Genomic DNA, 27,454 nt, shown 5'->3' on the forward strand with positions numbered 1-27,454 from the left:
TATGGCAGAACCAGTTATTAGCATTAACCACCAAAAGACCACTGTAAAAGAGAGTACAAACTGTTCTACTTCAATTAAGAAAAAACATAGTTGACAATGTGTGTCTTTTGGGAAATTGTAGCATGTTTGGTAGATTAATGATTGACATTTTAGAGAAGCTTACTGTCTCCATCATCAGGACGGTGATGGTGACTACTTTTTATCCTGATAATGGAAGTTGTAAACTCCTATGAAACAACATCAGTATCTGCCAGATTAAACAATACAACATCCCAGAAAGCTTCCATCTTTAAACTCATCACCATAATACCTTCAAATCTCTCAAAAACATAATTATTATATGTCTACATCAAAATCAGTCACATTTTCAATCAATGTGCTACGAATTTCTATTCCTTATACAGAACAAAAATCTCAGATTAAATAAAATGTAGTTCATATTTATGACATTTATGCCCCTTCAACTCTTTTAATGCCAAAATATAAGCCACTTGTTATACTTACAGAAATTATACCAAATATTTGAAATTACATCGCTATGACTGGGTTACTATATTATTGGCTGGAAATTTTTTCAGGTGCAATAATCAGCAATAAGACAGTACCAGTATGTAATAGCGCCAGTTACGGTATGACTATGCTAAAATACACTAAACGGTGACAGCAAAACATGTACAAAAAATGTACTCTCATTCAACATTACAAAACCTCAACAGCAAATAATCACATAAACAAACAAATTACAGCTGACGTTCAAAGATACTTCAGCCATGTCTGTAACGTATCTTCTAGAAGCACTTTACTAAATATTGCCTCCTCAAGGCATAAAATATTTAGAATATAGAGTAAGCAAACAAACAACTATTAACACTATAATAGACACTATTGCCATACGTGTTTCGACCTCAAGAGGCAGTGGCATCAGGGAAATTAAGACATTTAGTCAAATGGTTCAAACTGGATTCAGAATTAAAATTAAAAGGGTATTTCACAATCACTTTGAATATTTTGTCAAATACCCTTTTTATTTTAATTCTGAATCCAGTTTGAACCATTTGACTAAATGTATTAATTTCCCTAATGCCACTGATGATGACCTCTTGAGGTTGAAACGCGTATGGCAATAGTGTCTTATTATAGTGTTAATAGTTGTTTGTTTGCTTACTCTATATTCTAATACACTACACCATATGCAAAGTTTTAAGATAAAATATTTAGCAGGTAGACAAGGACTGATAATGTATATAAAAGATCAATAAAACATTCTACGTATATTATGTAAGATTAACCGTTTATCAGGCGTTCATCATGGCTGCAGTCCAGTTTGCTTAAGTATCCTGTTAAACCATTAACCCTGGTGTTAAAGTCCAGGTGGCAGCAAGTATGGAAGTTTAGATCCACAAATGCCATTTAATAATTCAACTGTAGATACAAAAGTAAACTACAAAAATGGTATATCATTTTTGTCAATTAACAAAAATTAAATATGTGAATTTCAATAAATAAAAGTTGTCCACTTTATATTATGTGGAAGCAAATACACAAAGCACACAAGAATGGAGTTTGCTTTTAATATCCTTGTATTAATAATAATACACTTTGTGGGTAGACAATTTATATTTTCAAAACTCAGAAGGGCTTTCCTCAAAACTTGCTTCTTTGCAAGTCTGCCCTTAATATTCAAAACACTTCATATCTGAATGCCTGAACAACACTCACTATATGAAGAATAATTACTTATATTGACAACCAAAACTGGGAATTATAAAAGTGTCATCCGACTAATATTGACAGTAGTTACAATAAGAGCAGATACTTGAAGATGAGGAATATGTTAGAAACAAATAGGGTAGTAGTAGTCAAAGTGGTCAAAGTAGTAGCTCAAATCAAGAAGTTCACAGCAAACAAAACATCCAATAATATGATTGGTGACAAATAAATAAATAAAGATGCATCACATAACACAGTGCAGGACTGTTAAAAGTAAAAATTCCTTTGATGAAAGACTCTCGGGTTACAAGCCGCGTCAGGTGGCTGTATGGTCAATAAACCATATCTTCTGCCAACATTTTGAGAACAATCTCTGCTTTCATCCTCAGGGCTGCTGGATAACAGCAGAGACTGTTCTCGAAATGTTGGCAGAAGATACGGTTTAATCGCCATTTAGCCACCTGACGCGGCTTGTAACCCGAGAGTCTTTCAGCAACTTCAGTCGCAGTGAAACTTCACTTTATACAAAAATTCCTTTCATAAAAGAAGGGAAAACCCTGAGACTAAAAGAAACAGCCTGACACAAAGATGAGAATGTTTTGTATTGCCTGGGTATCTGATTTGCTGTGTCCTCAAGATAGTATGTTGTGCAGCCAGACGTAGATCTATCAGTGAATTAACGAACAATGGTTCCATCTAGTGTTAAAAAGATTTCTGTCTTCTGGGTTGTTGCGCTGTGTAGACTGGTTGATGTTAACCAACGTTTCAGAGGTCATACTACCTCCGTTATCAGGGCGATGAATGTGCCAATGGGGTGTGTGGGGCTAGGTTTATAGGTGCCCTGATGACGAACGCAGTATGACCTCTGAAACGTTGGTTAACATCGATCAGTCTACACAGCGCAACAACCCAGAAGACAGAAATCTTCATGCTCACCGCCGTGAAAACCTCAAATATTACACAGTGTTAAAAACTTCCAAATATTGCCAGGAATGAAAAAAACCAGGATAATTTATTGGAACAGGATTCCAACTGCTACAAGTTACACTGTGATAATATATTTAAAAGACAATGTTCAACCAAAGTTAATTTGGGAAAATATGGGAAAAGATTATTATTGATAGCCACATCCCCACTACATAATAACTACTTCACACAACGTTTTCTATGACAGGGCTTAAATTACAGTGCAGAATGACTGCATTATCATGTAAATATTTATGTTTTTGTTTAATTGCACCTATTCCAAACTTAAATGCAAATCCTATACTTGACTTACCTTGAGGTTGTAGGAGTGGAGCTAGGTGTGGGAAGGTCCTTATCCTTGGAGCCTGGAGGCTGAGGCGGGGGTAAGTTATCAAAGCTCTGAGGAGGAACAAATTTAGTCACAACATTATTGTTGTCAGGGGCAACTCCTGAAGATGGAGCTGTTCCTGAAACATGAGTATTGCTTCCCCACTTGTCCGTGGACTCGAGTTTGTTAGTGTCCTGCTGGTTTCGATGCAGGTGATGGTTAGATGAAGACAGAGTGTGAACCTGACGTCCACTGCTCAAATTACACGATTCCTGCAAAAGAAATAGACAATAAAAATAACTGGCAATATTGGCAATTTAAAATGGAACACACTTTAGAACACTTCAACAACACTTCTTACAGATACTTGTATAAAATTATTCTCAAGATCGGTATCACATAATATAATAATCAAGAACTGTCCTAAATATATGTACGTATGTGGATTTTGTAATTTCGGTAATTTCTGTGTCCACTTCATGCCTATAACAAGTTTTTGTTTTGTTATGACGCGCAGCCGTTAACTTGTATAATACACAAACAGACCTCATACTACGTGCTTTAAACAATTAAAATTACAAGCTATTTCCAACAAAAAAACCATTAATGAATCCATATAAAAGTAGCTTCTAGAATCTTATAAATAAATTTGAATTTTCAGTGCAAGAGCACAGAATGCACATAATACCTCTTTTTTAAAAGAAATTACTAATGAAACCTCAGTAATTTTTTAGACACATCTGTTTAATAAAGTCCAAAGACTTGTGCCTCACAAATTTTAAGTATGTGGATGTTTCAATTGGCTCTTATCAGACAAATCAGGATTGAATAGAAATCGTGCTTGTCACTCACTACTCATAAAAATGTACACTTCAAAGACAAAGAAACCTCCCTCATTGGTGGAGGCCGAGGCTCGACTTCGGGCTGTTGTGCCACAGATGAATGAATGGATTTTTCGATGTGCCTGTTTAATTTCTCTTATGATATTGCGTACCCACCTTGTGAGTGAGTGTCTGTGTGTGACTGGGCGACGCATTTCCCACCATAACGTTGCTGGCAGGAGAGCCACCCGATGTATGGGGAGAAGAACTGCTGGTAGTTGTGGTAGTACTACCTGCAAGGAACCCATTGTTGGTAGGAGATGGTGCTGGTTGATGGTGCCTTTGTGCACCTCCTACCACTGTGGAGAAATGATTATTGGGTGTTGATGGCCGCGAGTTTGTCGGGGTCAGGCATGACGTTGAAGATGATAACCTATGCTGTACAATTTTTTGACATGCTGCAGACAGAAAAAAATTGCAACGTACCATCACTGGAAGGGCGACAAACAGTTAAATAGTGAATGGGTCACACATATGGGAGGGGAAAAAAAGAAAACTTCTGTAATATTGTTGTTCTAGAAGACATCACAGACACAAAAGATGGACAGACAGATGGGTAGAAAGACAGAAAATGTATGGAAAGATGGTTGAACACATAGATGGATAGACAGAATGAGAAAGAAGAAGAAAAAATGTACACCCCACACACAAATTCTATAATTTTATAAGTCCCTGTTCTCAGTTACTTTTCAAAATAAATCAACACACATGCGACTGAAAAACTATTTGCTACTCATCACGAGTTTACAAATTCAGTAAAAGTGTGTATCAACAGAAATTTTATCTAATTCTACCTTGAGTTGTCTTTTATTACAGGAAAGGGTTCTAATTTTTGGCAGTTTTGTTTTATTTCCTATAATTAAACAATTTAGTATTATATTCATTAGCAACCTAAAGCATGATACAGTATCTTCAAGGCTAAGTTTGTTATCAGTGTCAACATTGAAATGGATATTTATTGAATATAATTCCTTTTTTATGCTTTAAAAACTAGTTGATGGTATTCTGTACCAGTTAAAACGCATACATGTAATAATATCTTACCATTCACTTACATTCGCACGACAACAACAACAACAAAGCTTCTAGTTCTGTATCCAAAATTTTATGATTGGACACTCGATCTTCCAATTTAAAAAGCTACAGAAATTTACCAAAAGGAAACAACAACCCAAAATACTTTACAAGGTCTGAACAAATGTATCAAGATTAAATTGATATCTCAAATCACACTCAAATGTTTTAACCAATCTAACCTATAAAAATTAAGATAATGCTAATGTCCAATAGTAGCTACAGAGTGCTTAAAAGTATGTGAGAAAAAATTTTACATTCCATATAAAAATAAATTTCTGAATCTGGAATTTCAACTAAAAATGACAAAATACATCAATTTTCACCAAAACTTTTCAATAACATACATGAAGCTGGTAAATTTATATCAGCCACAGCGTAATACAAAAGTATGTTCACAAGAAAGTCACATTAAACATTAATCTCAGACAGAAAATATACAGAACAAAATTACTTAAATTCTTTGGCATGGAAACAGATTTTCAACAAATTCAAATGGTAGGTGTATTCAAGTTTTATATTCACTGTGCTTTAGAATCCTTAATTTAATAATGTTCAAGAAAGCAATCATGTATTATTTTATTTAGTGTTCTGTCTTACGACAGGTCCATTGCTCTGCCCAAAAAGAGCTCTCCAGTTTTCCCAATTAATCACGTATACACTTAATAAAAATACGGCAAGAACATTCTGAGATAGAATGCTGAAAAACTATCCAACATACTGAATGAAAAAATATAAAACATATATTATACAGTTAAAAAAAATGTACAGAGCTTCTCCCCTTATATCACCATTACCTATGCACACATTTAGATGGATGCATCTCATACAGCATAAAAGTATGTGGGCCAATAAATAATGAACGGTAAGAAGGCAAATTTAAATTATTTAACGTGTATAATTCACATATATTTTATGTAATGTTTCTATATAATTCCCTCACATACTGATCATTACATTATCATCCTGCTTTAAGCTTCACAGTCCGAAGAACACAAGAATTCATTCTTTGGTCAGGTACCAAAGAGCACTCAATGGACTGTGAACCATCTTGTTAACAGCAAATAATCACAATGCTAACAGAATTTATGTTTCGTATAAAACAGATTGTGAAATTTGGCAGGAAATATTCCAAGTCACTTGGAACTAAAATTCACAACAGCAAACACAGTGCCAAAATTTGTGTTATTTTTGAGATGTGAACCACATCAATATAAATTTTCAGTGTTCTGTGAAGCCTGTTCTGAAAAAGATTGGAGTATAATCCCTAATATCACAATTTCCAATATAAAATATCCATTCACATTGTATTTACAGAATAGCAAAAACTGAACAGGAAACTCTAATTGTATCTAACAAAATGCCTTTATCTCAAAACATCAAATAATTATCTATTATTCAATTCTTTGAAACAGGTATTACAAGGACAAAATTAGATGAAAATCATGCTGCAGCCATTGATATTTCAGTCCAGCTATAACCAGGACTGCTTTAAGTCAATGCCTGGTCAAGGGCAAAGCACAATCTAGGGCAGTCGTATTCAATCTTTTTTGTTCGCGTACCCCCAGATATATTTTCTCTTCAATTTTGTACCCCCAAAGTTGTTCGTGTATAATTCAAGTTATACATAGTATATAATCTACATCTAAAATAAATTAAATAAATTACATTACTGATTATTCAGCATTTATCATAAAATAATATATATATTTTTTAAATTTCACATACCCCCTAAGATTTCTTCGCATACCCCAGGTTGAATACCACTGATCTAGGGTATCCCTCCCTCACTACACTTTTTTAAAGAAAATACCCCAAAACGAAAAGTACAGAAAAATATTAAAATTACATAACCTAAAAAATTCATGCCAGGATGTCATTAACTGTAAGTCTTCAAGGAGGAAACACTTTACTGTTGGCCCACGTAGTTTGTCATGTTACATTTTGACAATACAGTCACTATTTCTTCCATTTACTGATTGCTCCTGACATCAAACAGCACAACACAGAATTATTTTGCCCCCACACTATAGCTACTTCAGGTATAGTTTACTGGAAACTTGTTATAACAGATTAAACAGTCAACAAATCTATTCTTGAGATATTCAGAAATAATTTGGAAAAGTTTAAGCACATGGTACTGACATTCATGTGGTATGGGCCCCGTGCAGCTTCCCAATTTTCCCACCGGATAAATCGGCCAACATAACCTCAAAGAATATTTAGTTCACGACAAGATACATGTTGGTGTTATGAACAGCAACTCAGACTTCATAAAGAATCACTGTTTGCAAAATACAGAAGGATAATATATATATATTTTTTAAATTTCACATACCCCCTAAGATTTCTTCGCATACCCCAGGTTGAATACCACTGATCTAGGGTATCCCTCCCTCACTACACTTTTTTAAAGAAAATACCCCAAAACGAAAAGTACAGAAAAATATTAAAATTACATAACCTAAAAAATTCATGCCAGGATGTCATTAACTGTAAGTCTTCAAGGAGGAAACACTTTACTGTTGGCCCACGTAGTTTGTCATGTTACATTTTGACAATACAGTCACTATTTCTTCCATTTACTGATTGCTCCTGACATCAAACAGCACAACACAGAATTATTTTGCCCCCACACTATAGCTACTTCAGGTATAGTTTACTGGAAACTTGTTATAACAGATTAAACAGTCAACAAATCTATTCTTGAGATATTCAGAAATAATTTGGAAAAGTTTAAGCACATGGTACTGACATTCATGTGGTATGGGCCCCGTGCAGCTTCCCAATTTTCCCACCGGATAAATCGGCCAACATAACCTCAAAGAATATTTAGTTCACGACAAGATACATGTTGGTGTTATGAACAGCAACTCAGACTTCATAAAGAATCACTGTTTGCAAAATACAGAAGGATACTAAGAAAGATATTATGATTCTCAAATTCATTAAGTGATTATCTGTATTAGCCTAATACGATACTGCTATTCTATTTTAGGAAGTAAACTGGACTTCGTGTAAAAGTAATCATATCTTAAACATTGTCATTGATTTGCACAGTCTTACTGTATTCTGAATAACCTGCATCTCAATTAGCGTCAATATGCAACTGATTAAATATTCAAAGTAAAAATTAACCAATGACATCTAATATAAGTAATTTAAGAAACCCGCATCATGTCTTTAATGAAATTAATAAGACTGAACTAAACACGTATCATAACCAAATGAAACAAAACAGGAGACATTAAGACCTTACACAATATAATACAGTTTAACCTTTGTATTCAATCTGATAACCTTATACACGATATCTATATGCTGATACACCGTAACATAGTAAATGACCTGTTACCAAGCCATACCGTATGCTGAGGTGTAAAAATGCACTCACAGTGATGAAACAAGACATGTAATGAAGAATAGGTGGACTTTCAAATCACATACTCACCATCTTGGAAGACCCTCTCAACATTGAGACCATAAGTGGCACATGTTTCATAGTATGAGCAACGCTTTAGGTCCGTGGCCAGTTTTCTTGCCCTTGAGTCATCAATCACACGAGGGTTGTTCTCACTTATAGCATCTGTGAAGGGGAAGAATGTACGGTTGTAATATTAGTTTGCTTAGAATTTATCGTATCCTATTTTTGTAGACAGTCGCATAAAAACTGTGACTGCACAAAACTAATTATGAATAACTTCCATTATTAGCATTTGGTTTTTCAGACAGAATTTTAAAAATCATTTCCCACTTAATTATTCCTGATACACATTTCAAAACCATCATAACATCCAGCACTGCCTTAATAAGAAATCTTTCTGAAAAAAGCTTATGTTACGGAAGTAAAGGATTTCAACAAGAACTCCCTTAATGTCACTCACCACCCACACATTTCACACACGTCAGAAACAAACACCAGTAAATATAATAAATTCTTCTCGGGCTACCAGCCGCATAAGGTAACTTAATGAACCATCTTCGTCCTCGTCCTCAGGGTACTGTAGTATTAAGTTCACCTTACATGGTTGGTAGCCCGAGAAGAATTCATTACACTGAATAATGAAGGCCGTTCAACCACGAACATTATAAAATCAAAGCACAGATCTCTACTTACTAATGGCCATCTTGACGATTGTTTGCGAGCAGCAACATCATCCTACACTCCCAAATTTGAAAAACTGGCCGATGAAATGCATCACACTAACTTCCCACTTGAATAATAATAATTGAACTTATAAAACTACGTATTTTTGATTGCATGGTTTCTTGTATCATTAAACGTCGTGTTGTTTTGCGTATTATTTGGTGTCCATATCTTATTTGTCCAGAGAAAAGAAAATTTGGCTTTGTTAATCGGTTGGTGCCCGCCACGATCTCATAAACTCTCAACTATGTGCAAAATAAATAAAAATTAGGTCGGCAGTAATTTGGAGCTGTGAGAATGGAAGGTTCGTGCAAGAGTTCAAAATGAATTGCTATTATTGAATGGTAAATACGAGAGAAAAAGGAGGCCAGAGTCCACCAAGGACTGTAGCGCCAACTGAAGAAGAATTACAATGTGAAAGTTTAAATAACGCTGAAGTGGCAGTTTCTGATATACAAGGAGGGTAAGTTATACCGAGGGCTTCAACTTCCTTTCTACATAAATGTATCGTAGTGACAGCGAAGTCAATATCCTCTCTGATATTCAGACAAGGACACTGTATTGTATTTTAAAATATATTTTTTTGCATATATTTTATTTAGTGTTCTGTCTGACGACAGGTCCATATGAACAGGATCCTTCCATCCTTTTCTCGGACTGAGACCTGTTCATATACGTTCTTGGCAGATGATCCAGAAGTGGTTTGCCATTGCCTTCTTCTGTGTGTGAATAGAGTAATTGTTGGGATGCCACGGAGAAACCGGGGAAGCCCCCGGAGGAAACCTCCGTGTTGCCTAGACCACGGCCTTGCCCAACACAAATTATAAATTCGGGCAGAGCCGGGAATCGAACCCGTGACCCCAGGATTACAAGGCCAGCGTTCTAACCGCTAGACCACCCTGGCTAAAACAGATTTTTATTATTTATTTAGTGTTCTGTCTGACGACAGGTCCATATGAACAGGATCGTTCCATCCTTTTCTCGGACTGGGACCTGTTCATATACGTTCTTGGCAGATGATCCAGAAGTGGTTTGCCATTGCCTTCTTTTGTGTGTGAATGGAGAAACCTGGGAAGCTCCCGGAGGAAAACTTGCACATAAGGTTGTATATTATTGCTACTCACCATGAAGCTTTAGATCATAAATTTTATATTACAGTTTCTGAATTACATATTTAAACTTACATTGCAATAATTTTCAGGTTCTTTTATATCCTTAAATATCCTCTCTAGCCTGAGATGCTAACTGACGTCAAGTTATCTTGAATTCTATAAAGATTTCGACGTTTAGAAAATAAAACATTCTGCTGTGCCATGTATAAAACAGAAATGACAATGTTTACCTACATGGCTGTAGTATCATTATAATGATCTCTGTACAGTCCCCAAAATCATCAACCTGATGATAATACTCCACTAGATCACTATGAAATACTGCCAGTTTTTAAAACTATTTAAATAAAACTGTATTTTACATCAGCTTCTTTGAAAGATATGACATCTTTTAACAACCTTATCCTATTTTCAGGTCCGTAACTGTTGGCTAGAGTGAAATCAATGCAAGGGGATTTACAGTTCCTTATGTTACGCAACCAAACACATGCAAGTAAATAATTTCCACTTCCTACAAAACTTTCTCTGGAAAGCATAACCCAAACAAGCAATTACGAGGTGCGATCGGAAAGTTTCAAGACTGTGTCAATAGAGGGCGAACCGGATGTAGTACGAGCTTCTGCCGCTAGGGGGTGCGGCCTACATTCATAGTGAATCAGTGTGCCAGCCGGCATCATCGAATTAGCATTTTTTTCTTAGTTACGGGTGTTTTGGTAGTGCATTACACCGACCCTCCTGCGATTTCGGAATGGCGTGTGCATCAAATTTTGCCAAATACTCGCCAAAACGGCTACGGAAACCTATGAAATGCTAAAGCAAGCATTTGGGGAGTCTGCAATGGGTCGTGCACAAACTTTTGTGTGGCATTCACGTTTTAAAAATGGCCGAACCTCTGTCGATGATGACGAGCGTTCTCGACGACCATCTTCGAGCACAACGCCCGAAAATGTTACGAAGATTCGGCAGGCCATTCACGAAGATCGACGTCGTACCATCAACGACTTGTGCGACATTGTTGGGATAGGCTATGGGACCTGTCAGCTGATTCTAAAGGAAGAACTCCACATGCGACGCATTCTGTCTGAGGACCAGAAGCAGAATCGACTTCTCGTTTGTCAGGACCTCAAAGATCTTGCAAGAACCGACCCCAACTTCCTTTCTATGCTCCGTGTGACTTCTTCCTCTTCCCAAAGATGAAAATTCAGCTAAAGGGAAGGAGATTTGAGACGATAGAAGAGATTCAGGCAGAATCGCAGATGGTGCTTGACAGGCTGACAAAGAAAGTTTTCCAGGGATGCTTCCAGGCTTGGCAGCGGCGCTGGGATCGCTGTGTTCACTCCGAGGGGAACTTCTTCGAGGGTGATGGATGAATTTAATACCTGAGATAAGTGTACGGGTTTTTATACGCGCAGTCTGGAAACCTTTCGATCGCACCTCGTAAGTTACATCAGCAGGTGGCCGTTTATGTACCCTGCAGACCACTTTGTGCTTTTTACAATATATCAGCGTCCTTTCTCTTAAATTTCGAGGCTTCGCCACTATATTTGAAACATTCTATTGCTGTGAAATTACGTAGACCCATTGCTATATTTTTTTGTAAATACACGGTTGCCTAAATTTCTTCTAATAATGCACGTATATGTTTCCACTAGTTTAAGATGTCCTTCATTTATATGAAAGGCTAATTTGTTTATTGTCGAAGGAAAAATTCCCATCTCAGCTTCGTAGGATAACTTTCATTTTGTTCTCCAAGCCCGCGAAATTAAAATACAGCTATTTGAATGTGTTAGTGCAAAAGGGGACTAATTCAGGAGTTCCGTTTAAATACTAATATTGACGTGACGGTCAATATAATTGCGAAAGCAACAGTCCGCGTGGAGGTGATGTCTCTTAACACAAGTTACAAATTCAATTAGGCGAACAGTAGCGTCACTAATACAAACTGTGACCGGTCGGCCTTGTAAATATGTTCACACTTTATTCCGAACGTAATTAGCACAATTTCTCATGCCAAAGACGCTCCGATACTCAGAACACGAGCGTATAAATATCGAGGAAGTTTAAGATGCCATTTTAGTCGAGCTCAGTTTGTCCACCTATAACAGATCGCTTGTGAAGTGCCTTTTCCGGAAGAATTTTAAAATGAAACTGCATACAACGGTAAGTTGAACAACATAACCAATCGATATAATATAAGTATAGTTTCTAAAGCCAGATGAAGTTGTACCATTTTATAAGGGCTTGTGAGATGCATTGCGATATAATACAAAATTCTTTACTTCCCCAAATCAGAGACCTCTATTTCGAATATAGGATACCTGATATTTAGATTTAATCTCTTCGCGGTATTCCTCAACCAACCGGAATAAAATTATAGTGTAATACCTTCAAGTGGGCTGTGGCCACTTCCTTTCAATTCATTATTTAGTCATCCTACAATTATACGCTGTATGTCAAGATAAAAATACGTTGTTAAATAATCCAAGAATCATCAATAATGTACGATTTGAGGTTTTCTCGGCGGTGAGTCTGAAGATGGCTGTCTTCTGGGTTGTTGCGCCGTGAAGTATGATAAAATTTGACCGACGTTTCAGAGGTCCCTGCTGTCTCCATCAACAAGGCGATGAGTAAGTGATGATGGAGGTAGCAGGGACCTCCGAAGCGTCGGTAAACTTTTACCATACTACACGGCGCAACAACCCAGAAGACAGCCATCTTCAATAATCAATAAATTAATGGCGTTCAAACTTGGCAAGAGCTTGGCTTAAAATTGTTTCAAACCAAAGATCTGGAAAAGAGTCCTTTAAAATTATAAAATCTTAGAGCGTGTGTAAGCGTAAAACTTCTTCGATCAGAACAGAACATATTTGATTTCATATAGTTGATGTTTACTGAAAAACTGATACGTGTATTGCATTCTGCAAGTACAACCTGAACGAGAAGCTACGAACTGTTGAGGGGAGACGTTAAACCAAAGTCAGAAGTGTCCAGAAGACTCTACAGCCTAACATACCTTATTTTGCCTGCTTGTTATGCTAGGACCAGCTCACTAATTGCTACAAGTTTATGTTAATTAACGGTGTACTTGGAGCAATGCCTGTTATATTTGCGTAGTCACGCAGCTTAGAGCAGATTCAGCATAAAAGTGACATAAATACGTAATGAATGCGTAGATAAAATATGGATTTAGCGTTATTATTAAGGCCCTACACTGAAAACTGTTTAGTCCTCTGTTCCACAAATAAATTTAAAGCCCACTGAATTCATTTAATACAATCTAAATTCAGATAAGCCACACATTATTTTATATAACAATATTTTAATTTATTTCTGTAAAATTACCCTACCGTCTGACAAATGTATTACAAATACGCGAACTTTACAGTGAAAAAGAACACGTCTGCTAAAACTGTGACAAAATCAAATCTGAGTTCAGGACACAGGTAAATGGTTTAAGGGCGCAGAAAAGAAATGCGAAAATTACATTTAAATTACACGGTGGGTGCTGTGGCCAGTCCTTTATTCTACTATGGCCCACATTAACATCAAAATTGCCTTGTACTGTAACTTCCACAAACAAAACGGACTTGACAAGACAAAACAGATTTATAGAAAGGCATCACTGCATGACTTCTGTTGGGATTTTTATGTGAGTGGTCTATTTTATCAATGTTTATATATTTGTATATTTATTTCCTTAAGTCGAGTCAAGTTAAAAAGAAATGAGAATTTTTCAAGAAAAGTTGTGGAGTTTAAACAAAATATATTTTTCTTTGTAATCTGCAAAGACATGGTTTCAGTGATTGAAGATTATAATCTTAAGATGTAGTAAGATACTAGACACGTTTAAAATCAAAATTACTTCAAAAGGAATTTTTGGAGCGATAAATTACAGTATAATTAACAATTCAACTCTCCGGTTAACAGTTTACACAATTTTCCACTGCTTTAATACTATGGTAAAATACACCCATCGAAATGAAATGGCGGTTATATCTGAATATCGATATGAGAGATTGGACGCCATTACCAATCGATGTAAATAAATAGGGACGATAGGAGTTCGGGTTAACTATCGAGCAATCGATTCGCCAGATAGTCTCAAGGGATGTGCAGTCAACGGAGTGGATAAATCATGATTGTTATTATTAATGACGTAACATTACATAAATCACGAGCAGCGTGCACGATTCATTAAACAGAAAAAGTTGTGATAGGTACACTCCGATCTCAAAGAGACGGTTCACCATTTGATTTACTTATTCCAAATGATACAGCATACAATATAAATTGTATCCAAAGTCTTATTGTAGAATTGGGTTATTACTGCGTAATTCTGGAATCTTCCAAGACGTCAAAGTTTCTTCTAAGGCGGGTGACGTGAAACGTCGTTAGTGTCTACAAGTACTTATCGCTCCGAGAAACCTTTCAGATTGATTAGGCAGGACACGTCTCAAGATGAAGAGTTGGACGGAAGCAACAGAAATTCAACCTGATATTGACGGATTAAGTAAGCAGTGCCTGATTTCGTAATCATTCTGTAATTTCTGAAACACAAGTTACAATTTTTAATAAACTGCCATGAAACTTCAATAAACTATTCTCAATTTATAGTCCCGCTGTTCGCGAGTCTATAAAAAGGGGTAAGGTAGGCCTCGGGGCATCGAACGTTTGGGAACCCTTACTTTAAAACAATAATCGAGGTTTCGGTGGTACAAAACCACAGGCGGTGTGGATAAAATGCCATTACTCGATATTCTTCACAGTGAATCATTGATCATTTCAATTTGTCTCGCCAGGGTCGCATAATCTGCTTGGCTGCCGTCTGCTCAGTCGTCCTGCGAGTGCAGAGCGCACCGATAGATGACAGCACATCCGAACACACAACAGCGACAGACAGGTAGGTCTTAAAATTACAAGAGCAGTCTACAATATCGACAGAACGAATGCACTGGATGGTGAAACACGTACATACATTTCTTGGCGACGAAATGGCGTCTCTTTTTACACCAAAAACCGTGTGGACTTCTAGGTACATACCAATGTTTGGGAAGAACACAATGCCTCCTCAGGCCTGAACATGGAGACGGTATGTTAGTGTTGGAACAGATTAACCTCAGTGGAAGAGAAAGGATGCACGCACAATTTCCACGCACCTTTGACGAAAAATTGGTGAATAAGGAACAGTCCTACCGATGACTGAAGTTTGGAGACATTCGGGGAAACAAGAAGTACATTTGTGGCGGCTCAGGTTCAGCCAATCAGTACAAACACCTTCAAGGGAAATATTCTGAAAGATAAAATTTAAAGAAAATGTCGACTGTGTAAACGATACGAAGAAACTATTCACCACAAACATCAGAACGTCCCATTCTGGCAAAGAATGAGTATATAATAAGACATGATTAAAGATTATACACATCTACACTACTCAAAATGCAAACTACACACTGAACAACAGATAACTGGTACTCACATGAACCGATATATCGCTCCTGGCATATATTCCAGATGTAAAATAAAAGAACAAGAAGTAAGATGTAATTTGCTTACTGACAGATGCAGCAATACCATCTGTTTAGAATATAACACAAAAATGAGTCTGAAACAAAATTAAAATACGAAAACCAAAGGATAGATATTTAACAGCTGCGGAGTATGAAATAGTTTGTCATTCCTATGACAACTGATGCCACAGGAATTATAACTAAAGGGCTAAAAGTATGTGAAAACAATACCAGAAACGCATTCAACAGATACTCTCCACAGGCCTACCAGACGTCGTCCTTACCGTCACGTGACACTCAAGGAAAGCGGATTGCACATTGCACGCCCTTGTGAAATGTTTAAACATGCGCAGGTCGACAAATAACGAAGGCCCCGAGACAGTAGAAGCAACTAAAGAACAGCGGATGAAAGAGAAGACGATCAGCTCTCGTCTTTAACAGCACGTTCAGGTGCAAAGTCAGCCAGAACGCGATAGGAAGGAGATAAACAGCGCGTTTACATAATCCTATAAAGCCAAAGCTCGTCTAAATAACACGCGAGGAGTCAGTCCGTACCGCGAAGAAAACACAACTCTTCACTATTCGACAAACCAGAACTACTGACATCTACTGTATTTCTGGAAACCCACTAAAACGTACCAAGAATCCAAATCACCTGAGCAGCTAAGCCTCAGATTCTGTGCGTGCGTTTAATTCCCTCGTAAAAGAGCTCGCGATGTCCGACCTCCACATGCCATCAATTAACGTTTAGGCATCGAAACGAACGTCTACCAGTGCATAATACAACTATGTTTAACTGAAACGTAATACGTAATTTACTTACATGGCCAGGTCTTGACGTAAAATACGTGTTCATTCAAATACATTTAAAATCATAGCTTACTTTCGAATAATATAACTACTTTTCCCATTATTCGACAACAAAACACTAATTCGTTGTCTGATCCCAGTGCGCCTACAAACGCAACTGTCATCTCCCGCCTCCCGGCAGGAATTGCACTTGTCGCTGCCATGCACCACAAGTTTTTCCCGACACGATTCAAGTATCGCTCCATAAAAACAAATTTACTTGTAAGATGTGCTGAAACCGTTTCCCTGAACATTCACATACTTTCTACAACGTTTAAATATGTCGAAATTCACCCGAAGACATTCTTCCTGATGAACTTATAACATTTCTCTTCGTTATGTTTTCCTAAGCCTCGTTTCGTTCGAATTAGCCCCAAAATAAAAGCCGCATAGGGGAAAATCAGGCGAACGTGTTGGCCAAAACCAGTTTTAATATTCTGTGACCAGTACCCCTGCAAAAGCCGGTAGAAAATCATCTGCGGTGTAGATAGTTGCTAAAGATCGTTCTTCCTCTGTAAAGTGAGTGAACTATTTTCTCACATACCTACCAGAATTATTTCCGTGTAGGATATGGGCCCAATAATTGATTTAACATTCAAGTTTATGAATGCCAGTTGTGCTTGGAACAATTCATTATCCGGAGTACAGAAAAATACGCTGTTCAAGTTTATACTGAAACATATCCACACACACACACACACACACACGACGATAATCAGTACTTAACACAATGTTACGCAGTTGCACTGTTGTGTAAATAATATTAGAGATAATTGTTGTTAGCACTTGGCGGGTGAGTCATGCAGTGCCTGTCGGTATAGGTCACGCGAGTAGATGTAAGCCGAGAGAGGGGAGTTCAGTAGTAGTGGGGGTCGCACAACCTCAACTGCGGTGACGCACCGAACTAAACACAGCTAGAGCTACGAACCAACTGAATCTGACACCCCTCTAGCGCGTGCTTTGGACGGGTCCATCTCACGCGACCAAAATCAGTCCTTTGCGCAAGTGTCAGCACTTCTCGCTCGGCCTCTAGCAGCCGCGCTTAATTTTATCAGAGGACGAAATGTATATGACCGCTTCGCTCGCACGGGCTAAATACGGCTGCTGAAACTTCAAATTCTTTCTCTCGTAAGGTTGCCCGAATAACGAAATAAAAGTTACGACTCACAAAGGAACAGACGTTGAATATTACTGAACGAACCACTCCTATTTAAAGTCTGGCACGTAGAAACCTCAGTCCTACAGGACAAGACAAGAAGTTTCATTCAGGAACATAAATCAACGGTTCCCGAAATCATGAGAATAAATAAAACTCAACATATCGACTGAACATTAATCTATTTTTATTCGTCTTTGTGTTTCAGCGTATTACCATTAACAGTCAAGCCACTAGACAGCAGCAATGCGCCGGATTACAAAGACCAGCCCAGCGATGGGACAAAGGTGAAAAGAGCTACGTAAGCAAAGAACCAAAATCATTTTAATTTAAGTGCAAGTTATCAAATCCAATATAATGAATGTAGCTCCGCTTCAGGCCCGTCTAACTGAAATATTTTCCGTAATATTCGATTATCTTCTTTTCAATGTAACAGTCAGTAATCAGGAACAATCATACTACATTATATCGAATTCAAACACTAGACAATCTAAAATTAAAATTATAATTTGTATTTTCGTCTGCTACCACTTCACACTTAGGTCATTTGCTACAATCTATGCCTCGTACAAACTATTCCTATAGTTAACAACAGTGTTATTTTAATGACGTCAAAAATATAAAATATTGGATTCCTTAATTTCTTAGGTGCATGTAAATTTTAGTAGGATTTGAGGTTTTCACTGCGGTGAGTCCGAAGAGGGCTGTCTTCTGCAGGAGTAGCTTATCGTCCTGATGATGGCTGCAGCAACCCAGAAGACAGCCATTTCTTGCCAAAATATGATATTTCCCGTATATCCTTCGGCTATCAGCTGTGACCAACTACATGTTATTGCTGTCTGTCACTTCGAGAAAAAAAAATATAAAAAAAGTCGCTGTAAAACGATAAATGTGCCGACCTGCATACGACACTTAATATTTTGACCACGAAGTCACATGAACACCCACCGCCATATTGCAAAATTGGGGTCGAATCGGAGGGTAACAAACGACCAGGTTCACCTGTAAGAGATAGGCTGTAACTAAGAGGCGGCTATAAAATCTTTTTTTAAAAAATAAATAAATTAGAATTCTAATTTGTACCTCTTATCAGACATTTATTATAGGGAGTGACCAAATCAAGAAAGAACAAACGAACACACATGCAAGATAAAAATTTGTAGTAAGAAATGTCGAAGGAAGAGACCGCTTGAGAAACCTACGGGTAGATCGAAAGATAATATTAAAATTAAGTTTAAATATAGACGGAGTGAGGGCGTAGACTGGATTCATATACCGCAGGATAGATCAGCAGACGCCTCAACTTTGGGTTCTAAAAAACGAGGGTAACTGACCAAATAAACGACTACAAAACATCTCAGTAAGATTCTGCTCCATGTATTTAGATAATTACGCGCATGATAACAGAATATAATGTGTTCTCTATCTAAAGACGTAAGCTGCTGTTACGGTCTGCATGTTCGTGCATTAATGTTTTACAAACAAATCGCGCACAGTGAGACTTCTACAGACAATGTTAACAAACATAAAATACAAAATATTACATTGATATTTGCACACATTTAGATAGGATCCTATATTCTAGGGATATTTCTTATTAAATTTTTATGGTTTATCATTCTAGTAAACAAATTTTGACTTCGCCTAATACGATTCCACGGAATGGTTAGGCCTAAACTACAGCTTTTACCACACTAAAATTACAGAAATATGCTTTACAGTTCGCTAGCAGATTAAAAAAGTATTGGTTTTAAATCTGCCCCCCCCCATTTAAAACCAAAATTTTCTACATTCACTTGTAAATAACATCACCCGGAATTATTCCACAGTCCTCAACATCCTTCTAACACAAGACTACATGCCACAGTAAACATTCTAAGCAACTTGCGTCTTCTTCTCCTCGGACTAAGTCTGCCATTGTCAACAGTTCTGTGTCTACCATTGTCTCGGAATCCACGCACATGAAGTCAGACCCAGCCGTCTACGATAAGCAGTTGGTTTAATGAACTGAAAACGTCACTGACTGTTACAAACTGTAACAAAGCAGAATAGTTACACAGTTTCTCCTACACTGTAGAACGCACTGCAGTCACCACGTACACTCAAGGGCCAAATGCGATTTGATTATTTATAACAGATTAAGTCCTCGAACTCTAAAGGCTTGGATATAAACAGTGAAAACATTTTCAAACAAAGAATCATGCTGACATGCATTCATCTCATAAGCGAGATTCGAACCAGCGTGGCATCCGATATCTTTACATCGCTCCTCAAACGCTAAAGCAAATGACATGTTCTTAGGGTGTCGTTAAACAATTAATTCAAAGAATGTTGGTATTAATGCATTAGAAGAAACATCTACTATAATAATAATATAGGAGAAATGGAACTGTCTCCAAGTCACTTAGAAAATAACTGGCCAACATTCCGGGCGAACACGACATCAGGGAACTTCAGAAAACTGCCATTTTAGGATCTTCGTACATCATTCGAAAGACGCTGTTGTAAAATATGTAGTCATCCCTCACAAAACTATATAATACATGCAACATATATTAAAAACAAAATGTATTTCGGAAATAGCTGCTGCACTGTGTACCTCAGGGGCAAGGTTTGTCTCGGGTACATAGTAGTAAATACTCTATAAGTGGGGAATAGATGGGATAATAATAATTTACCAATACGAAAGTCATTGACTAACTTGTTAATTCTTCAACAGATCGGTCGAAATTTCTACCACTGAAAGCGACGACGCGGAAGATGACGTCTCAAGTACTTCAGCGACGACGGAAGTCCCAAGCGTTCGCAGAAGACGTTCCTACAACGCCATTTTGAGGTGAGTGACTGGCAACTTATAAATTAACAGTAGTTTCAAATGAGCTCAGCAATTTGGACTGGAAAATGCGGGCGACAGAAAACTTAAACTCTATTGTAACGATTTCTCGAAATATTCTCGTTCTGTTTCACAACGGAGTAGAAACAATTACAGGGCACATGGCCAGAGTAATCTGTACGTTGTTTAAAAGCAGCTATCAACGCTGTACGAGAAGTTAACACAGAATAATTTCTGTCTAAGTTATCTATACTTTGCTTCATGAACGCTCCTACTACAAGACGTGGCTGTTCTACTATTCAGTTTAACAGGGAATTTTGGGTCATTACTACGTTAAAATGGTAACCAAAGAAATTTTTAATTTTCTTTATATGCTTTACAAAGTATCAAAATGGGCGTGTGCCAATTAGCATGCACGGGAGAAATGAAAATATTTTAAGATCTTAAAACACCTAAACTACCTTTCGGATGATGGGTGGGAGACATTTCAAGGAAGAAGTCTAACATAAGGAACAGAACGGGGAAGTTGTTTGGATTCAACTGGATCAGGAATGGATCCAGTGGGGGGGGGGGGGGGGGGGGTTCTTGAACACAGTGATGAGTTCTCTGATTCCTTATAAGAAGGGATGATCTACTAACCGGCTTAGCAACCATAAGATCCTCAATGATTATCAGCGCTACATACGTAGAACCTTTACGCAGACCATAATCCAGTACTAACTATGTAGTAAACATGATGAATCAGTATTTTGGAGGTTGAATTAACTGTGAATCCTTGCACACACGTTCTGGCGTTTCTCAGGGTTAACAAACCATCAGTCTCTATCAGAAATAAAGTAGCCTCCACCAGTTACGCAAATGAATTTAGATATAGTGACTCACTACGGACTGGATGACCGGGGTTAGATCCCAACAGGATCAGAGGATTTTTTCCTCTAGCCTCTGGGGGCCAGTGGGTACCGAGGTCCTTTCCCGGGAGTAATACGCGGCCGAGACGTGACGCTAACCACTCACCACCATCTAGTGCCGAGATTAAGAATGAGTAGGAGCTATACCACCTCTCCTCCCAAGCGCTTACATGGCGTACAGCTGTATTTTATTTTGCGGGCCGTGTTTCAGAAACCAAAGAGACGCAGACAGTGACAGCGACAGTAGCGACAGTTCAAGTAGTGAAGACTCAGTCAAACTCGAGAGGAAAAGGAGTGCAGATGATGATTCCAATAATGGCAACGAAGAAACAGGAGATGACGATGATTCCAAAGACAACAACTCCAAAGCCAACACATCAAGCGAAGAGGAGGACGACGGCAGCACGGAAGAAGCTTCAGATGACCCAGCAGACCGAAGGTAGTGACTGAAAGTTGGTCTATCGATGCAAATTCTTCGATAATGGCATCAAAACGGTACCTAACAAACGCCTAGGGGGTGTTAAAGGCCCAAACGCAATGTTTTTGACAGCCTCGTATGGGCAAATCTGCACATAAGCAGTTTCCTTAAAGGTATTATTATTATTAAGTGTTCTGTCTTACGACAGGTCCATTGCTCTGCCCAAAAAGAGCTCTCCAGTTGTCCCTATTCTCGGCTTCTCGCTTTAATTCCTGGAACGTCATCTTCTTTCCTTGTTTAAGGTCGTCGGTTAGCTGTATCAGTCTTCTTCCCAGTCCTCGCTTTCCTTCAACCTGGCCTTCGATGATATCACTCAGTAACCCATTCCTTCTCATAATATGTCCCAGCCAGTTAGCTTTCCTTCGTGTAATCGCCTGCAGAATGTTTCTTTGCTCGTTGACTCTCCTCAATACTTCTTCGTTGGTCACTCGATCCGTCCACCTGATCTTCTCTATTCTTCTCCAACACCACATTTCGAAACTCTCCAGGTATTTCTGTTCCTTCTTCCTGAGTGTCCAAGTCTCTGCTCCATACGTAACACTTCACTAGTTTCTTCTTCATCTCCAAGCCCAACTTGCTAGTGAGAAGTTTCCTCTTCTTGACGAAAGCTGCCTTGGCCATGGCTATCCTTGCTTTTACTTCCTTGTTGCATAGGGCGTCCGTCGTGACTATGCTTCCCAAGTACTTGAAATGCTCCACATTAATGTAGAAAGTTAGGGGATCAAATGTTGAGAATGCTTTCTACAATTACGTACAGAAACCTTCATCTTCCCATGTATCTGAAATTCAAGGCATACAACTTAAAGTACACAGAATTTCTTAGTTTTACTTCGATAAAATTACGTAACTTGAACACAAGTTCTCTGCGTACATGCACAGACATATATGAACAAAATGTCAGACCTGGATTAGGACTTCCATTTCCAAGTACATCATTTGTAACCATGCCAACGGCCAAAAAGCTTTTTCAGCTTAAAGTGTACACGTCTTTAACAGATATTTTTTGTTCCATGTTGAAGACGTCGAAGAAACACAGAGAATGAAAAGAGAGTCAAGAGGCAGGCACGTCGAGACTCCAATGAAGATGAGGATGGCGGATTCACAAGGGAAGCTGCAATAGTATCACCCATAAGAAGGTAAAAACAATTAAACTAAGGAAGGAAGGCTTGAGTCATGGGTGTCACCTCCCTCAATTACCAACACTGAAGTCAGTTTTCGTTGACTCCATAACGATTTCATACAAGATTTGGGGTAAGCAAGTCTGATGATCATGCGTATGGTCTAGTCCAGTGGTATTCAACCTGGGGTACGCGAAGACATCTTAGGGGGCATACGAAATTTTAAAAAAATATATATTATTTTATGATAAACACTGAATAATCAGTAATGAAATTTATTTAATTTATTTTAGATGTAGATTATATACTATGTATAACTTGAATTATACACCAACAACTTTGGGGGTACAAAGTTGAAGAGAAATTATATCTGGGGGTACGCGAAGACATCTTAGGGGGCATATGAAATTTTAAAAAAATATATATTATTTTATGATAAACACTGAATAATAAGTAATGAAATTTATTTAATTTATTTTAGATTTAGATTATATACAATGTATAACTTGAATTATACACCAACAACTTTGGGGGTACAAATTTGAAGAGAAATTATATCTGGGGGTACGCGAACAAAAAAGGTTGAATACCACTGGTCTAGTCTACAGCAACGCCATAACAGACGGGAGATTAAGACATCTACAAGACTAAACGCACGCCGAGGCACTAAACCTCTGTAACTGACAAACATTTTTCTCTTAATAGGAGTGCCTTAACTATATTAATAAGACGATCATTGAGCACAGAAAATTGTTCAGATGATAGTTCCTTTTAATATTAATAAAATTTTGGGGTACGGCAGGGGAGATTACAGCCCAGCGGACGTGAAATGTCTTTGACTATGCTTCACGATTTGTGTACAACAGTATTTAGCATTCCAGGCACATCCATCACATTTAAAAGACAGTTCTCTGAATTTGACGAACAAAAATTTAGTAAACAAATCAGAAATGAACTTCTGTTTGGTTATTAACTACGTTTCTATATTAAAGACGGTTCTTGCTTCCCAGTTATTACTTACAAGACAAATTAATTATGTTGGTTAAATTAACTATATTTTGTTCATGCATCTCCCTCCCACTGAATATTCATGTTCAGTAGCACAAATGAATATAGTTCTGACAGTTGTAAGATTCGAGGCTTTCGCGGCAGTGAGGATGATGATGATAATGATCTTGTAGGTTTTACCTACATGTTACACTCATAAGTAGATGCCATCACATAAATTTAAAACTGTACGAGAAATCACACATTGTACACGCCTATTTTTTTGTAGTGCAAAATTTTTTTTTGGACCTAGTAAGAACGAAGTCAGAAATTTAAACTACACGGATTTTAGTTATTTTAGTTTTTTATTTGGTTTTGTATGGAGTATATTTTATTTTGTTATATTTCTGTAGTTCCATAAATATTAAATAAACTGAATTTTTTTAAAATAAGTATAAATATGTTTTTACTGTTTTAATTATATTTTGTTTTCTGTAAAAATTCGAAAACCGGTTTAACCGGTTTTTTTTGTAAATACTGGAATTCGAAAACAGGTTTTTTCAAAAGTCGGTTTTTGTATAAACCCTAGTACAATAGTGGGCTTTCCTACAACATGAGTTAAACCTTCAGTCAGAATATTTATTTATATCGACTACCAACACAAGTCATAAATGCAAAATGTCTAACTTCATTACAGGCGCCGAGCTCCCGACAATCAAGACACAGATGTTACAACAAAGGAGCCGACAAACTACGACAGTACCTTTGACCCAATTGAAGATATAAATGCTGGAGAAGTATCAACAGGAACAAGGAGGCGGAGGTCAGTGTCGGAGAAAAGACATATATTAATTATATGGTGCGGCTAATTAATTTTTGTAAGAAAGTCATTCATACTCCTAATACGTCTTCTTATTCTGATAGGCTGTGTCACGTGTAGTCATATGTAAGGTGTATTCTAAACCAAAAATACTCAGGGAATGAATTATTACAAGTCAACTTACTACTAAGTACGCAGTTAACACACTGTGGGCGATTTAAAATCATTTAACGAGTTGATTTAATAATGGCCACACGAGTGTGGATTCTTAGGCGAGTTCAGGGATGTTCCCACAGATAATCTGAACATTCTTCGAGGTTGCGGGAAGGGAGGAATACAACCTTGTAAAGGTCTAATTAAGAGGTTAAACTGAAAATAGGTAAATTTAAATTTTTTAAACGGCGCACAACATTCAAAAAGGCAGAGACTGGATTTAAGAACTAATTTTCATATTATAAGTAAATTATATGATAAATTGTTTTTGTTCAAAGCTAACGGGAAGACTGCATAGATTACTATTAATTCTTTAACATCGCTAACTTTCTGTATTTCAAGAAAGCACCTGCAGTTAGTTACTTAAGGCAGGAACTGTAGAAAGTGGCTAGAGAAATTATGAAATAAATATTCCACAACTGAGTGACTTTCACTCAGAAATGCAGTACAATATACCAGAATACGTCATTATGTAGACGTAAAAATTTCCAGTGTCTGAAAATGGTTGGTGTAAGCTCATGTAAAATTTTATATGTTACCAATGTTCTCAATTTAATGCACACTGACAAATTTTGTTTAACAATCTGTAGGTATCTTTTATAACGAATCACCAGTCAAAATTTTGCATGTCACAGCAGTTCATCACTAAAGCAAACAGATTTCTTGTATTTACCATCACCAAAATATTAACTTAACAACAGTTGCATTAAGTTTAAAACATCTATCTCCAAGCAAAATTACTCGATCTCAAATTACATCTGATGACTGGCATATCTGTATTGAAGATGGCTGTCTTCTGGGTTGTGCTGTGTACTGATATTTCAGAGGCACAAAGCACCTCTGAAACGTCGGTAAACTTTCACCAGACTACATGACACAAAAACCCAAAAGACAACCATCTCCTAATTTTTACTCGGAATACTTCTATAGACCAAGGACAGACCTCAACTCCTCAATTACATCAACATGGAAACCCACTTCGTGTGGCCAAATTCTGAATACTTTAAATGTCTCCGGAAGACAATCAATTAAACACGAGCATTTTATGTTAAAGGCGGGAGGCTGACGCATCTACAGTGGGGACCCTCGACGGGAGTCAAGTGATCGTAGTGGCACCATCAGACGTTCCCGTGAAAGAGATCCCTAAAGCACTAAATCAAACGCTTGCAACTCTACAGGATCGAATCAACCACTTCGAGGATGAAGCGACAGCAGGTCTAGCAACTGTACCCACGGTGGGGGTTTTAGCTGGGGCAAGTACGAAGCAAGACAAAGACACAATTATCCACACCATATCATCTGCACAGTACATAGTACACTGAGACTCATCAAAGTCTACACAGGTTTCATGGTTATTTTAAATTACTGACACGGTGGAAACAATCCATCAAAATATAAATCCAACGCACGCTTAATGATGATAATTCAAATACAAAATGCATAATACCAAAACAACAGCTGTCACACAAATCAGACTCAAACCCGGTCCAGCAGTAATTGTCAACAGCTCAACAATTTGCTAGAAATAGTTTCAAAACTCACCAAGAACTGAAAAGCCGAATGGCTTATGTTGAATACCGACTCATAAAATAGTAATTATTTATAAATCAATTTATAAGAAATATTAAACGTGTACATTTTATTTTAATGATTTCATATTTGTGTTAATAGGTGTAAAGAATATTTTGTGTAAGACGTTAAACATGAAGAATACGTCTAGACTGAAAATTCAGATGACCTATATATTAAGAAGAAAATTAAATTTAATGTGAACAATAATTTAGAACACATTTATAATAAATCATATTAATGCCAGTTTCAATCACATGGAATTATGTACATATTTGATATAACTCTCAGTAAATGGCATAATAATTTGTCACACAGAAAACTTTTGTATCGGTGGTAAATAAACACGATTTGATTTCAGTTCATTTAAGATATAGTCATTCTATGACCACCACAAACTGTAAATTAAATTATGAACATCAAATATAAAAATCAACCAATTGTTTACCTCAAAATACTGCACTTATATTTGCTTGTAATAAAAAATACAACCCTGTTTCTAACAAGGACTTTAGATGCGAATTGTGAACATTTGTACAGTAATAAAACGTAAGAATCCTGTTCGTAGTTAACGTGTCACACTGTGCCCATCCACGTCACAGTCACTCTTGATGAGCTGACTGCTTCTCAGCTGCTAAGAAGTTTACCAACTTCATGGAACCTAAACGTCGATACCAGGTTCAAAACAATCCACCAATAGTCCATATCCTAAACCAGATTAACCTAGTTCCATTCACATTACACAAAATGAGCTACTGGGTTATATTACGAACAGCAAAACTGTTAAATTTATTAATA

The 27,454-nt window shown here is 37.3% G+C and overlaps 2 protein-coding genes across 5 annotated transcripts in view; one reads left to right on the forward strand and one right to left on the reverse strand.

The window, feature by feature from the left end:
- The window catches only part of CenG1A (Centaurin gamma 1A), a 231,084-nt gene that overhangs the window by 21,882 nt on the left and 181,748 nt on the right, over positions 1–27,454 (reverse strand). For all 4 annotated transcript variants that reach the window (XM_087354613.1, XM_087354556.1, XM_087354679.1 and 1 more), the window contains 3 exons: positions 8,411–8,545; positions 4,003–4,283; positions 2,990–3,276 (listed from right to left, as the gene is read on the reverse strand). In XM_087354613.1, coding sequence (XP_087210739.1) covers positions 2,990–3,276; positions 4,003–4,283; positions 8,411–8,545 — 703 coding nt within the window. The remainder of the gene's footprint in view (positions 1–2,989; positions 3,277–4,002; positions 4,284–8,410; positions 8,546–27,454) is intronic.
- On the forward strand, positions 12,269–27,021 carry LOC110828941 (uncharacterized). Its single transcript, XM_022062158.2, has 8 exons — positions 12,269–12,378; positions 15,018–15,118; positions 17,939–18,031; positions 20,450–20,566; positions 21,683–21,910; positions 22,969–23,085; positions 24,752–24,877; positions 26,142–27,021. The coding sequence occupies exons 1-8, from the start codon at positions 12,361–12,363 to the stop codon at positions 26,407–26,409; spliced, it is 1,068 nt and encodes a 355-aa protein (XP_021917850.1). The 5' UTR covers positions 12,269–12,360; the 3' UTR covers positions 26,410–27,021.

The sequence above is a fragment of the Zootermopsis nevadensis genome, unplaced genomic scaffold, assembly GCF_977971745.1.
Source record: "Zootermopsis nevadensis isolate Lab colony 2312 unplaced genomic scaffold, Znev_1.0 Znev_ptg000001l, whole genome shotgun sequence".
NCBI classification, from domain to species: Eukaryota; Metazoa; Arthropoda; class Insecta; order Blattodea; family Termopsidae; genus Zootermopsis; species Zootermopsis nevadensis.

What these genes read in the sequence shown, in the direction of transcription:
- LOC110828941 (XM_022062158.2), top strand. An exon ending in ACAAAGGTGAAAAGAGCTAC is followed by an intron (nt 18,032 to 20,449) that starts GTAAGCAAAGAA and finishes ATTCTTCAACAG; the next exon opens with ATCGGTCGAAATTTCTACCA. An exon ending in GATGACCCAGCAGACCGAAG is followed by an intron (nt 21,911 to 22,968) that starts GTAGTGACTGAA and finishes TCCATGTTGAAG; the next exon opens with ACGTCGAAGAAACACAGAGA.